General features: G+C 35.2%; 1 protein-coding gene across 1 annotated transcript; it reads left to right on the top strand.

Annotated features, from left to right (window-relative positions):
• The first annotated feature begins 15,038 nt into the window (after positions 1-15,038).
• On the top strand, positions 15,039-15,957 carry LOC124235110 (olfactory receptor 4K1-like). The gene is given in 2 exon segments (XM_046652731.1): positions 15,039-15,595; positions 15,597-15,957. Coding segments are annotated over 2 exon segments (918 nt in total).
• Positions 15,958-16,613: the final 656 nt, after the last annotated feature.

Genomic DNA, 16,613 nt, shown 5'->3' with positions numbered 1-16,613 from the left:
GACAAAAATTATTTGCAGCTGAGGACCAAATCTGAAATCTAGTCTTTCATATTTTTTGGAAAACAGAAGAGGGAAAGTAAAATTCATGTAAATTCATAATAAAGATTAAAAACAATCTATTATTGTTTCATTTGTTAGCCAAAATAAAAAAAAAAAAAGAATTGCTTAACAGAAAATAGAAAGCCTGCAATTGTCATCACTTTGAATTTAGTATTTTATTTATACTGTAAGATGTAAGATAGGGGCTATGTGAATAGATATTAATCCTCACGCTAAGTCCTAATGCAAGCTGAGTTTTGGATATAGACACAATATTTTTGAAGCATGATACTACTTTGGTAAGGTTTTGTGAAACTCAAACTTTTGGTCATTTGTACAATGTCAAACCTGATAATGATCTTTTAAATTTAACTATGTTCTATATATTTTTACACTGTGCTTAAAACATTTTAAATACACAATAAACATTAATGCAGTCATGGTATTATTGGTAGTAATTTTTTTCCTTTTAACTGCCCTTCTGGTAAAAACAGAGTCGTGTTGATAGTACCCTTGCAAAATCAAGTCGTTTCACTGCTGGGATCCTCAGTAGTCGCATACTGAGAGAGAGCAGGGCTAAGGGGTGAGGGGAAAATGGAGGGAGGGGTAGGGAGAGCAGCAGAAGAAAGAGGAGGGAAATTAGAATTTAAGAGTGGCTGTTTGATATGATCAATTCTTTGCAGTGCCAGTGGTACATTTTTCCACTTTTTTAATTCTTACTTCACCATTGTATCTATTTGTATTTTAGTGACCCGGCCTGGCCATAACTTATCACATTAAGTTTTACAAAAACTCCAAAAGTCACAAAGTTAAAAAAAAAGGTTGAAAAATCTGACTATATAATTTTCCACAGAGGTTTTTTTCTTTTATTTCAAGGCAATGACAAATAAAGGCAAAAGGAAAACCAGGTGAAAAGCAGTATTATTTGTAAGGATAATATCTCTAATTTGTAAAGAGCTCTTACAAGTCAGTAAGTAAATGAGCAACAAGCTAGTAGATAAATTAGCAAAGTATATGAATAGGTAGTTTATTATTAATGCAATGTAATTGACTCTTGAATGTATGAATAAATGTTAAAACTATCATATGAGAAAATGCAGTTTTAAGTGAGATTGCTTTTTTCACCCACATGATTGGCAAAGATCCAAAAGTTTGACAGTAGATGTGTAAATAAGAGTTTTATAAAATAGAAAACCTCAAATATTGTTATTATATCTCTAATTTGGTAGAATATATGGAGGGGGATTTTTGATATCTATTAAAATTTTAAAATTTTGAATTGATAATTATACTTCTAGTATTTTTTCTTACAAATATACCCACACACGTATAAAACAAAATATGTACATAATATTTATTGCTAGCATTGATTGGAAGAATAAAATATTGACAAAAAATGTAAATATGTAAACCTAAGGGTCCATCAATGTAGGCTCCTGAAATATATTATTGGTACATCCATAAAAAGATGGCTATACAGCTATTAAAAGATAATTAGGTATCATTTGATGCTTTGATTAATTTATAAGGAAAAGAAGTGCCCCAGATAAAGGGAGGACTAGAGAACACTTTATTATGGACTTTTGGGGTGGGAAGATTGTTAGACTTCCAGACTCCTCAATTTTCACTGAGGTAATTCAATCCTAGAGAATAAAATAACCTGTCCAAATGACTCAATGAATTAGTGACAGAGGCGTGATTCATTATACATCTCAGTCTTTCCTTTTACCAAGTTGCTAGATTACAGAATTGTTGACCTATGTGTTGGTTGCTGTTTCAGTAGGTGTTTCATGAATATAGATATTTTGAAAGGAATGTGCAAGTTGAGGATGCATTACACTTGATGTTAGAGCCAACTTTTTTTTAAATTTTATAGTCAAAATTTTCTGGAGAATAAATTTATTATAATTTTATGATAGATTACTCTAGATATGGGTGCTTTGTATTTATATAATGATTTTTAAAAGATGTATTTGCTTTGCAACACTATAAAATGTGTTTTTATTTTATAGCCTAAGCGAATGCCGTCTAATACGCTAATAGCTCTGATCCAGGTGGTCTTCCTTCCTTAAATATTCTTGGGGAAGAAAAAAAGTAAACCAAAACAAGTCATGATTGATTTTATTCTGGTTCACATGTAATCAGTCACATCCTCTATATTGACCAAAACGATGCTTTATTTCTGATATGAAATTTAGAATGGACCTAAACTAATAAGGATCACTGTTTCAATGTCTAATAATTGACAAAGACTTTCACTGTCACATTTGATCATAGTGGCATTGTGTGGCAAGAAGTGTACCTTATCCCCATTTTGTAAATGATGAAACTGAGAGGCTAAGTAGGAGCCTTTATATCTAACAGTCATTTCCTATTCATTACAAAACTACAAGCGAAAACAGACTCAGAAGTGGAGACCTTGTTTTCTTCTTCTAATTTTCTAAAGACTTGCTCTGAGATCAACAAAATTGTAGCAGCAATTAGAAATCCATAAGCCAGAAAAGGCCTCGGAAAGCTAAAAATAAGTATCATAAAGTCTAACCACAAGAACTCATATTCTTTACCATAAGAGGGCATCTTGGGTTGTCACTGAAAGTCCATTAGTTAACTAATTTTACATGTTTAAATTATTAAAGCCATTTTGTTAAAAATTCGAGCAAGATAGAATATTATAAAATAAAAGTGCTGCCTCTACTCCACTGTACATCATTTTCAGAAGTAACTGCCATAATATTTACATATATACTTCAAGAGACTTCCTTTGAATTTTCATATTCATTCATATATGTCCACACGGGAAATCACTTTTCATGTGTTTGGTCTTTTCTTTTTACGTAAACAGAAATGTATTTTCTTTCTCCTGGTTTTTTCATAACAATGTGTTTTATAACTATCTCCATTGTCAGTCATAGATGTGCCACATTTTTTAAACTCCACAACATTATTCTATCATTTACTTATCCATTTCCTTATTTACAGATATCTAGGTATTTCCCTTTTTTTGCTATTGCAAACAATGTTGCAGTGAACATTCTTATAAATATTTTTTCAAATATAATATATGCAAAGATACGTGTATTTCAAATCTTACTAACTACTATCAAATCACTCTCTAAATGATGTACACAATTTACACAGCCAGCAACAGCACATGAGGGCACCCATCTTCTCCGATTCTTGCTAAAGCTAAATATTGCAATTGCGGTAGCCAGCCTCCAATGATCCTAATCTTCTGGCTTTTCTGCCTTTGTGTTGTCCCTCCCATACTAAATTAAATCTGATTTGCATGTCCAATAGAATATGGTGAAAGTGATCATGCGGTATTTCTGAGATTTGGTCATAAAAAGCTTTTCACTCTTGGACTGCACTGCTTGCTCTGGGAGATATCTGTTGCTATGTCCTGAGGAGGGTCAAGCAAGTCTATAGAGTTGAACTGAGGCCTTCTTCCAAACATCAGAACCAATTGCCAGCCATAGTGTATTTTCTAGCCCCAGGCAAGCCTTCAATGACTGTAGATTTATGAGAATGAGGTACCATAAGTTGGGACTGCCCAGAGAAACCACTACTGAAATCCTAATGTACAGAAGTCATGAGAGATAATCAAATATTTTTTAAGACATAAAAAGAAAATAAGAATTAGGGAGTTCTTTATGTGCTGATAGGAATTATCTCCACAAAGTGTTCCTATATGAGAAAATCAGCATGCACAATCATGTGCAAAAGATGCTACCTTTTGTTTTAGTGATATAAACATATAAGATGCATTATATATACATATTTACTGTATTTACTTATATATCCATAAATTATCTCTGAAAGTATTAAAGAAACTGGTGAAGGATACTGCCTTTTAGGAGAAAAACTGTATGCCTGCAATAGAAGATAAAGTTTGGACAGAGAGAATTGCGCAGATTCAGAGATATTTAAAGGTAAATCCTATTGATTGGCTGCATTTGAAGGTAAGGGACAAGCAAGATTGGTTCTCAGATTTCTTGCTTAGGGAACTAGCAAGAAGATTCATACCCGTAGGGGAGTTCATTCATTAATTTTTTACACATTCATTATGTGTCAAATATAAGGAAGATGATGAATTAAGTATTGTACATAATGGATTTGAAGTAGAGATGATCAGTAGGTAACTGGATATATAGTAGAGAGAAAACACTGTATTTAAAATCATATTACCTTTAGCGCCTTCTTCTCTCAAGGGAATGATGTAATTTCTCCTAAGACCAGAAGCCTTTTGTTTAGTAAAATATCTTGGCAGGCCACTTTTTTGTAAGTTTTGAACAGGCTGCTAAACCAAGAGATAAATGGATGTGGTTTTGATTAAATGATGAAGTCCTACAACAGATTAGAAAAGGTCAAGAAGTGTGTTAGTGAAGGTCACAGATGGAAATAGAAAGCACATTTGGCAGAGATTTTGAATATAAAGAGAAACTGTCTATAAAAGTCTTAGCAGAATTAAATCAGGCATCCAGGGACCAACACCAGGAACTTTTACCACCCTTAGCCTGAAAGGACTAGAGAAGAGAATGGAAACTGGTGAGATCTGGAGCCAAGAAGGGACCACAAGATATTGGGTCGTCAAGTCAGTAATTACTGCCGGAATTTTAGTGATGTGACAGGGAGGAGAAGTCCAATAAATATCCAGACATCCCTCTTGTTCTCTCTATTCTCTTGCCAGTTGTTCCACTCTCCAAGCTCAATAAAAGCCACAGGTGAAAAAGCCTAGGATAGTGTAGTCCATGAAGATCAGCCTACAGGTGCACAAAACAGAAAAGGTATAAAATGGAGCAACTGGAGAAAAAACAAAACAACAAGAGAAGTGAATGGGGATAAAGAAGTGGGGATAGTGATGCAAGGATCTCTATCAAGAATTTTGTGTATAAAAAGGGAGAGAAAAATTTATAGTTGGGAGAGGATTCATTACGCAAACAAGGTGCTTAAATAGAGAAAATGGAAGAACTCTAGACTTAGGATAATAGAATTGACTTTAAATGGAGAGAATGAGTTTATCCAGTACATACCATATTCTAAAAGCCAATATAAAGAAGAAAATCCAAATGTTCTGTTTTAGAATGTGAGGATGATGATCAAAGCCACTTTCTGCATGTTCTCCCCCCACCATTACATAGGCCCACAATAGTTAAATATCTTCATTGCCCAACTGTACAAGAAGGAATATAATTTTGTGAGGTCTGTTTTTGTTCATTTTCATGTAAAGTATCTGCATAAAAATGTCAGGAGTACATCGGCATCATGTTGGAGTGAGCACTCCCTTTGACTCTCTCCTCTAATCAAAACCAGTTGGACCTCCAATGACCAACAAAGGACTACCTACACAGCACAACAGACTTCTTAAGAGATCCATGCATCTATCTATCTGAAGGTGGGTGGACTGGACCTCCAAGAGGCAGTGGAGTTAGCAGAACAGTCCCCTCCCAATACCCTGGCAGCAGTAATCCAAAATGAGGATCCTCACACTGGCAAATATGCCTGAGAATGGCGGCTGCAGGGACAGACATGACACTTATGGCTTAGCCCCTGTCTTCTCTCAGTGGTGGCAGGTGGTGTACATGTCTAGAGGATTCAAGACATAGAATGGAGCCAGTGATCCAGCACCCTAACTCCCCTAGTATCGGTGATCCAAAATGTGGATCTGGCATGTGCACATGTAAACTGAGACTACAGAGGCAAACATAACTCTTGTGGCTTAACCCCTGCCCCCTCAGCAGCAGCAGGTGGCACAGACATCCTGAGGATTCAGGATGCCCCTAATCCCCTGGTAGTGGCTTAATCTTTTCAACAGTGAAGAGAGTATCCAAAATGTGGATTTTCCTGGCAAGGCTGGAGCATCCTGACATGAGTTTTCAAAAGACACCTGCTTGCGCCAGCATCCAAGGGTCTTCATAGATGAGAAGCAATGACACTTACTGGTTACTCACTACCCCCTCTAGTGGTGGCAGGTGGAACCTGTGACCTGAGACTTCAGGAAACAGCAGAACCCATGACCCAGCCCCCAAGTGGCAGCCCCCCTGACACTGGTTTTACCAGTAGTGGGGGCTGACAAACAAATAAACACATAAATAAAGAGAATAGTTTGGTGGTTACCAGAGGAGAAGTGGTTAGGGGTAGAGTGAAAGGGATAAATGGGCACATACGTATGGTGACAGATGGAAACTAGACTTTTTGTGGTGAACACGATACAGTCTATACAGAAGCTGAAATACAATAATGTACACCTGAAATTTACACAATATAATAAACTAATATGACCTCAGTAAAATAATTTTTAAAAAGACAACTCTAAAGAAAAATTACATTAAAAAAAGTTAGCTCCTATTTTTTTCACCAGGTTCTAGGTATATGGTCAGATTTAAATTCTGTCTTGCCTTAAAAGAAGGCAGAAGGAGAAAGGCATCTCTACATCTTCATATTTCAAATATTTAGTTTTAGTTTGGGATTTTCAGCTCAACCCTGACCACTAAAGTTAACACAATGTTACAAGAAACTTGCATGAACCTTTTAGTACCTATGTGCTTCAAAAAGTTGCAATACAGTATGATGGAGAAATGCAACAAGGAAATGCCACCTGGGATGGGAAGTTAGTGTCAACAGCTAATTTATACTCCTGATATTGAAATGCATATTTTCTACTGTTTTAAATAAATAATTCAACTTCCACATGGACCTAGCAGTGCCCTAGAAATATGACAACATAAACATCCGTCTCAATGAAAAGAAAACTACACTGATTTTCTTGGTCTTGTAGACTCAGTTTTTCAGAAACTGCTTATTATTCATTTATACTATTCAAAACACCGCATAGTGATCTGGAATGAAAAATAGACAACTGAATCCATTATATTTTGTTACATATCCAGCCACCCAAGACCTTATTGATTTAAAACAGTAGCCATTTTATATTTACTCACAAAGCAAGTGGGTTCTTTCTCTGGTATGGGCCAGCATATCTCATCTCTGCTGGACTGTCTGATGAGTTTGGAAACTATAAGATCAACAATGACCTCACTCGCACATCTGGTGGTTGGCAGGTGGCAGCAGGAACTAGCTGACTGCCAGCCACGGCATCTCAATTTTCTCCACGTGTCCTCTCATCTGTGCTTGGCTAGAGCTGGCTTATAGCAGCCCTAAAGAGTAGATGGTTAAATTATCAGGGATTTTGTAAGATGGCTGCTAAACAGGTGGTGACTTGAAACCAACCATGGTAGGAGTATTTACACCACAGACATTGGGAAACACTACAAGTGAAGGCCTTCCCTGGGCCTCCCTACCCCCACCCAGAACCAGTTATTTAATATTTGCCGGCACACTACTGCTTCTTATCCCCAGCAGATTAGCTAGGCTGATTCACATGGTGGCCTCAGGATGTCAATAGTGGCAAGAAAGGGCATCTCCAATGCAAAACACTTTGTGCTATTATCCAATTGGACAAAACAAGACACATGGCTAAGTCCACAGTTGGTGTAGAATTCTACTCAGAAATAGAAAGGAACCAACTATTGATTTATGTAACTTGAGATGAATTTCAAAATTATGTTGGGTAAAAAAAGACAGTATAAAGTAAAAACATATTGTATAGATCCCATTTACATGATATTCTCAAAAAGACAAAGCTTTATAATATTTCTTAAAAACAAAAAATAACCACCTTATGGTCACTTATGCAGTCAACTATCCACTGAATGGATACTAATATTTGAGTTCCTACCATTTGCTAGGTTCTGTACCAGGTACTGAGGATACAATAGTGATCCCAAGAGACTCAATTCTTGTACACGTGGAGCCTACATTCTTGAGGTGGAGAGAAGGAAAGAAGAAAGAAGCACCCATATGTACACAAACAAGTAAATAAAAAATTAAAATTGTAGTGAGTCTTATGAAGGGACCAAATAACGTCAGGGGATGAAAAAAAATTAGGAGTGACGAGAAAGGGTAGGGTGCTCATAAAAAGCTCCTGTGTGTAATGATCTTTCATCCAAAACCTGATAAATGAGAAGGATATAGCATGTGAAGAACCAGAGAAAAAATACACAGATAGAGGAAAGAGAAAGCAAAACTTCCTGAAGTGGAAAGGGGCAGTGTGTTCCAGAAAATGAAAGCAGGAGTTTAGTCACTGAGCAAAGAGTGAGAAGAGATGAAATGAAGGTTAATATGTAAAATGTAAAATGACAAAGACTCAGTAACGTGATTGGATTTTATTTCTAGAGCAATGGAACATATTCACCATTTTAAAGTGGTTTGATTTATTGTGCTTTTATTTTATTTTTAAAGTATTTTTTAGTTTTTTTTTTTTTCCTGAGGAAGATTAGCCCTGAGCTAACATCTGTCCCCAATGCTCCTCTTTTTTTGCTGAGGAAGACTGACCCTGAGCTAACATTCATGCCCATCTTCCTCTATTTTATATGTGGGATGCCTGCCACAGCATGGCTTGATGAGCGGTGCGTAGGTCTGCACCCGGGATCCAAACGAGCAAATCCCTGGCCACTGAAGCTGAACGTGTGAACTTAACCACTGTGCCACTGGGCCAGCCCTTTTATTTTATTTTTAAAGATCACTCTGTAGGAATAGCTTGGGAAAACTCAATGGTACAAGGTGGAGACCATTGGAAAGCTTTGAAACACTTCAGGAGAAAGATAATGAAAGTTTAGACAGGAGAGTTAAAATGGAAATAATTTGATAAATTGGGACTATTTTGGAGGAAGGCAAAGCAGGATTTGGAAAGGGAGTGAAGAAAGTAAGGAGCTAAGTTTCTGGCTGAAACAACACGTTCAGTAGAAATGCCGTTAGCTGGGATGACAGAGTAAAGGAGGAATATGTTTAGAAAAGGAAGAATTGAAATGTCTGTGAAATATTAAAGGGAAGATGTAAAGAAGGAACTTGGTCTCTCAGAAGAGAACTCAGAGAAGCCTGGCCTCTTAGATCAGGCTCACCAAATGTCCTGGGCACTCACTCTGTGTCTCAACATTAATTATTTTCTCTCTGTCGCCTGCTTTTCTCTGTAGACCTTCTTAGTCCTGCTACTGCTCTGAGATATCTTTTCAGCACAACCAAAAGCAAGCTATGTGTATATCTAAGCAGTTTTATCCACTCCTGGCCGACTAAGCTTTCTTCCTGATTCTAATGTATGATCAGGCACTGAGCACTGACAACTAAAATATTGCATTTTTTTGGTGGCATATTACGTGGTATGGGCTTTGAAAAACTTTATCATAATATTTCCATGAAAAGGAAGGGGTAATGTGGATAAGAGAAAACAAAATTCTGATTCTTTTAGGCCCACTGCCAGATTTAAGTTTCTTCTGATATGATCTCCTTCAGGCTCTGAGTGTATGGGCTGGTGTTTATGGGCATAGGCACTTTAAACAATGGAAAAGAAGGCATGTATGGAGACAAATTATTAAATGAAAGTAAATGTAGCTGTTGCAAGCTTCTGGGTCTACATTCCTCCCTTGTGATATATGCCTCACTTGCAATTATAGGCAAATGATTTAAAAGATCTTACCATCTTGTTTTTTGGAAAGGCAACCAAAATTTTGTTAAGTAACTCCCTCAGCAGGATGACCTCACTTCACAGAGGAAGTTCTTTGATTGGCTGTTGCAACCCATAGGATTGGTTATTTGAGATTTTGGGGCATGTGGTTTGATGTTTAAATATTTGTTTTATGGGATCTTGTGACTCACTCTTTTTTAAAAAAATATGTATTTATTTTTAAATGTATTTAAAGTGTATTTTAGAGGTTTCTTTTCTTCAACTTCTTACTGCTCCACTGGGATTTCTCTCAAAACTGGTATGTGGAATTTAATCACATCAAGCAAAAAATTAAATATAGATGTTATCATTCGGAGAGTTAAAGGATTCTGGCCTTAAAGTACTAGAATTCTGGGCTTAATTACTAGAATTAAGACGACTTGGGTTCTTGAGCACAAGAAGCTGCAGTTTGTTTATGAGAATCCAAAATCTGAAACAAAATATCAAACTATTTCTAAACGTCACTGCTACCAGAGATTATGGATGGAGAAAGCAAGGGAAAGTGATCATGTTGATATATACTTCTGAAAGAACAGAGATGACCGTATAGAATAGAATGGGGCAAAATTGTCATTTTAACGACCAGGTAGACTTCCTCAGATATAGGTTGTCAGTGGTCAAGTCTTTAATTAAGCAATATGTAGTTAGTAAACATGTGTTTTTGAATATACAAAACCCTGTTGACCAGCAGTGTGCCTTTGTGACATGAACTTTACTAAGATTTAGCTTTTTCTACCATAAAGTTAGGATAGTAATAGTACTCCCTTTGTAGCATTGTTGTAACAATAAATGAGTCAACAGATGAAGTATTTAGTACAATGATTTGTACGAAGTTGGCTGAAAAAATACTGGCTGTTATAATTATGATTAGCAGAGGCTCTTTCCTCTCAACATTTTATAAGTATAGAATGGTGTAATTCAAGCTTTTAATTGAGGACATTTTCTGACCTCTATTCTTTTGCACTCTTTTACATCAGAGTTACAAATATGTTTACGTAATTATTTGTCACATATCAATGCAAGGCAATTAAATTAATTCTATCACATCCAAAAGCTTTTATTCAGTTTGATTAGTTATGTACACAAGGACAAGAAGCCAATTATCTCATATAAATATGGTTATCTTCCTTGCCAAGCTATCTTCTTACTCTTCCATGTCTTTGATTGATTCTTTTCATGTCTCAATCACATCTCCACTACTATCACAAAAACCTTTAAATTATTATGTTTGTGGATCTGAGCTGAGCAACCTAGAGTTTGACCCAAAGGAGAAGCTTCGACAATTTGATCTCTTGCCTCGTAAACTTCACTTCTTTCCTTCTACTTGACTGGAATGCTTTTAGTTGATCCTCCTAGCTCACAAAAATCAATTTCTGAGTCCAGAAAGTACCACACATGAATCTCAAATTTCCTTTTAAATGGAAGGCTGGTTTCACATTCAGTTTATCTTTATCTTAGATAGAGCCCTGCAATTGCTTGCTTTCCAAAGTCAGTGACCAAACAAAGACAATCCCCAGGATACTCTGAAGTCCAAGACAGGGCATTATTTAACTCTGTATTCTAAATTTGAAGTAGATTTAATAGTGAAAGATCAAAGAATGCTCTCCTGTCTTTCACAGTGATAACCATTGGGAACATAATTCTAGCTCTGGTTTGCCCTACTATTTTTTTCTTTTTTAAGATTAGAGCTAAAGAACTCCAAACACTGAAAGTAACTACAGGTGAATACAGAGAGAACTGTAAAGAACCTTATCTTGCTTCTTTTCATTATCTACTTTCTTTTTTGTCAGATTTCCATTTCATTGTTTCAACAGAATATGGGCTTATTATAGAAAAAATATGATTTCCTTTTAATATTTAATTTTAATTTTATTTTTGTTCCTTTAAAGTTTAGTAGATTGTTAATTTGTTTAGAAGTGTGTATTTTTCCATTCAGATTGGCTTTGCCTGAATGGAGGTAAAACTCTATTAAATAATTTTTAATTATAATCATATGTTAACACAAATGATATTTATTTAGCACTTTATAGTTTACACAGCTCTTTCAAATGTATATTACAACAAATGAAGAATTAAAACTTCATAGAGTTGTGATGAATTGCATGAGGACATGAATGTTACCTGTTTTAATCATCATTATTTCCCCAGACCTACAGAATACTGGGCATATAATCATAGCATATGCTCAATAAATTGGAATAAAAGAACAAACATTATCACAGAGTAAGTAAGGAAGCCAAGAATGAAAACCAGATCTGATTTCAAATGGTGTGCTCCTTATATGATGGCATCTTGTGGAAACTTTTATCCTTTGCCTTTCTATGAAGACTTGCTGTTCACACAACTGTGAATAAGGATTAGAATTACATCTTAATTTGAAAAAAATATTTTTAAGATGGTTTTAGAAAAATTCTGCCCATAGTTGTAGAATGGAATTAAGCCAATTAAAAAAAAATGTAGACAAAGTGGAATGGTTTAAGGTCAGAAAACTTTGGTTTAATACATTTATCACCATGCAAATTCTTGTCAGGCCTTATATATGCATAGCTATGGTATAGGAAGATGTTTTAAAAAGCATAAGATTCTTTGAAGTAATGCAAAAAAAGTAATTAGCAATTTTTATATTTTTAAATGATCTCAAATGCGAAAGTCTTGTCATGAATAAATAATAAATAATATATCTCAACTGTCATCAAATGTGACTACAGACACACGGAGCTCTTCCAGCTTCTGAGATCTTGCCATGAGCTTCATTTCAAAGGGTTATTCCTGGAAATCACAGATCATTTAAACTTTATTTTGAATGATAAAATTAGCAGCATGCATTTATATGAAAATATGTAAAATTGCTTTTCAAATTCTGTGCATAGAAATATATGTACGGAAATGAATTTGGAAAGTAATTTTATATCCATATTTCAGTCTAGAAAAAGAGGAACATTTTTAATATGTTTTATGACTGTAATATATTTTAAGATAATAAATTCAGTCTTAAAATAAGTTTTAATATGTTTTAAGACATTTTCTGATCACCTGGTTAGTCCGTTTCCCTTTGCACTGCTTTATTTTCTCCATAGCAATTATAACTGGGTGATATATATGTTATTTTTTGTATTTTTAATTGCCTTTGCTAACTCTACCACCTACTTAGAACGTAAGCTACGTGAAGGTGGGACATTTTTTCCTATTTTTTTCATTGCTTAGTCTGCAGAGTCCATAAAAGTTCATGGTGCAGAGCAAGCAATCCACATTATTTATTAAAAAAATAAATTACATCAAATATGCTATTCAATGGGCTTTGGAAAAACTCTTCTGTTATTGTGATGTTAACCTTATTAGAGACAGAGGGATTATAAAATCATCAGCAAAGATAAGTAGTACAAATATAAATTTAATTACAAAATATATCATGCTAATTGAAATCACATTCAGTCCCATCTTTGAAGAGCAGATAGCTGGTGAGATTAAATAGTCTCAAATTCAACAGTATAAAAGTTAAATCATGGTGAGAACAGTAGAGTGCATCTGTGATACTAAAAGAATCATTTTGACTACAAAGAGTGGATGCTTCTGAGGTTCTAGAAGATAATTCTTCCACCACTACATCGTGTAACTCACTGCTGTGAAACTGGCTTTACTATAGAAAAGTGAATGTGATCTGTTGTTCACACAGTTTAACTTGGTACAACTTAATTTCTCTCTCTTCTTATTACTACAGATTATCTCAAATACATGGCCACATTGTACTCCTTTTTCTGATGTCATTTGTCAGAATAACGAGGCTGATTTCTATCTTTTTATGCTTGGCCTATATTTCCTCTCCCTTCAAGATTCTGTAACAGGCACCAGGCTCATTTTCTGCTATTTGTAATCTGAATGCGTAAGTACAGTACATATGACTTTCAAAGTACTATTGAGATCTTGAACACTTCTACACAAACATGTTACAATACAGTATTAAACTCTCAACTTCTTCCTCCCTTCCATATTGATTTATCTGTTAGTTAGACAAATCTACCTACCTAATTATCTCTCTCTCTCTCTCACTATCTATCATGCCAATCCATAAATGCCAAAGTAAAGAACAGTTTATGTAACTATGTAAGTAATTACAAGGGAAATATCAATTTCTAATAACAATCAGTATCTTATAGCCTCACTGTATTATTTTTATAGGTATTGGAACTTAAGGATCTATTTGATACCATATGATCTCACTCATAAGTAGAAGATAAAAACGACAAAAAAAACACACATAGCATTGGAGATTGGACTGATGTTTACCATTGTGGAAGTGGGGAGGGGGGAGGACAAAAGGGGTGATTAGGGTCATATGTGAGAGGATGCACTATATTTAGTGTTCGGGTGTTGAACATGATGTAATGTATACAGAATTGGAAATATGATGTACAGCGGAAAAAAATAAAAATTAAAAAAAAAAGAGTGTTTATAGCTGTTTTACTCAGAGTAGCCCTAAACTGGATCCCAAGTGTCTACCAGTAGATGAATAGATAAACAATCCGTATTTGGATATATCTATATACTGGAATACTACGCAGCAATAAAAAGGAACAAACTACATGCAACAACATAAATGAATCTCAAAAACATTATGCTGAACAAAATAAGCCAGATACAAAAGAGTACACATTAAATGATTCTATTTGTATGAAATTCTATTAAAAATCTGATTTATTTTGACAGAAAGCAGATAGTGGTTGTCTGAGGTTTAGAGTCTGGGGTGGGAGGACAGATTGGCTAGAAAATGGCACAAGGAAACTTTTTTTAATCTACTCACCTACTGATGGATATTTGGGGTCCAGTTTGGGGCTACTATGACAAAGCTGTTATAAATATTTTTGTATGATTCTTTTTTGATGATGGAAATGTTCTATATCTTGATTGTTGTGTTGGCTATATGAGTGTAGACATTTGCCAAAACTCATTAAACTGTACACTTAAAATGGAAAAAAAAAAAACAGTACCATATTATAATTTGCCAAATGAAATGACTGTGTTATAAGACCCAGTTTTACTGAATAGAGGGCTACAGAGTACTTGATACTGACCAATGCAGTCACTGTAAGATTAAAGATAGTTCATTTTATATCAGCTCATGACGGTCCATAATTGCTCTTTCACAGATGAATAAAGTTTCTTAGTTAGTATCTAGTGTGAGATAGTTTTGTGTGATGTAAATATCAGATTAGAAGGAATTAGACTTTTAAATATCCCGTATTATAAGGATATTTCTGGAGACATAATATCTTTAAGTGTTCTAACTGTAAAATGATAACATGGAGTCAAAGCTCAAAATATAGTAAATAAAATGACACTAAAAAAAGGGGATCTATTTGATTTGCAAAATGATGAAGGCCTATTCCTTATCTTTCTAAATTATTTTTCACCCCTCTAGATAACTTCATCAAGCCAGATTCAGTTAATGGATGGAGCTGAATTCATTTTATTGGGTCTATCTAGCTCTAGAGATCTACAGCTCTTCCTTTTCTTTATCTTCTCTGTGTCTTATGGAGCTGCAATGTTGGGAAACATCCTTATCATACTCCTGGTAATTACAGACTCTCACTTGCATTTTCCGATGTACTTTCTCCTTATCAATCTCTCCTTCATTGACATGTGTCAGGCTACATTTGCCACTCCCAAGATGACTGCAGACTTCCTCAATGAATACAAGACCATCACCTTTCAGGGATGCATGTCACAAATCTTTTTCTTGCATGTTTTTGGGGGTAGTGAGATGGTGCTTCTTGTTGCCATGGCCTACGATAGATACATTGCTATATGCAAACCTCTGCACTACATGACCATCATGAGCCGAAGAGTGTGCACTGTTCTGGTGGGGGTCTCCTGGACCATTGGCATCCTGCACTCAGCCAGCCACCTGGTGTTCACAGTCAATCTTCCTTTCTGTGGACCCAACAAGGTTGACAATTTCTTTTGTGATCTCCCCCTCGTGATCAAGCTTGCCTGCCTAGACACATGTTTTAGAGATCCTGGTGCTCACCAACAGTGGCCTGCTTTCACTTATCTGCTTTCTCCTTTTGCTCATTTCTTACACTATTATGCTTGCTACTGTCCATCACCAAGCCTCTGGTGGGATGTCCAAGGCACTTTCCACCCTGTCTGCTCATGTCACGGTTGTGGTTCTTTTCTTTGGCCCAATAATCTTCATCTATATCTGGCCCTTTGAAAGCTTCCCAATTGATAAATTTATCTCTGTGTGTTTTACCATCTTCACTCCTCTTCTTAATCCCATGATTTACACACTGAGGAATAAAGATGTAAAGGAAGCCATGAGGAAGCTGAGGAACCGACACACAGTTTCCAAGCAGGTGTTTTAGACAAGGTGGGGAAGTAACACAAATGATTACTTCTTGTTCTTTGTAATGCAGATATATGATTGTTATTAGTGTGTTTCTATCACAACTGGTCTTTCACTATTAGAAGACCTGAATTTGATGATCTAGAGTTGGTAAACACAGTGCAGAATCTCATATTATGATACCAGTTCCAGCAATCTGTGGTTCCCCTCATTATCCCTGAAACAACAACTATGTGTATTAAAATTCCTAAGTACTTTTTCCTCTCATATAGGTATTGTTAAAAAAAATCTTCTAGAATTTTAAAATTTGCTCCATATCAAAGCAGATTAGCTAACACATCCGATTTGATTGGGGTAATGTAGAAATCAACTTAGCATTCTTCGAGTTAAAAAGAAAATCTGCTCAGACATGACAGGCTGTATGAAGAATCTTCTACTTTTATTAGTTATTATTCATAATTATTTCAAATAATAAGTTGATTTCCATAAATTGGCTGCAAAAATTCCACATTTACAAATAAGGAATTCGTGTTTATAAAATCTATTTTTATTATACTCATTATTTATGCTAAATTTTGAATATCTGAATTCTGTAGTATCAATTATTGGACTGAGTTTTGCTACTGTGACTTTGAAACAAATAACACATCAAAAAATATCACCAAGTCCATAATT

The sequence above is a fragment of the Equus quagga genome, chromosome 2, assembly GCF_021613505.1.
Source record: "Equus quagga isolate Etosha38 chromosome 2, UCLA_HA_Equagga_1.0, whole genome shotgun sequence".
NCBI lineage: Eukaryota > Metazoa > Chordata > Mammalia > Perissodactyla > Equidae > Equus > Equus quagga.
Note: the sequence above shows the minus strand (reverse complement) of the source record. Positions and strands in the feature narration are given on the sequence as shown.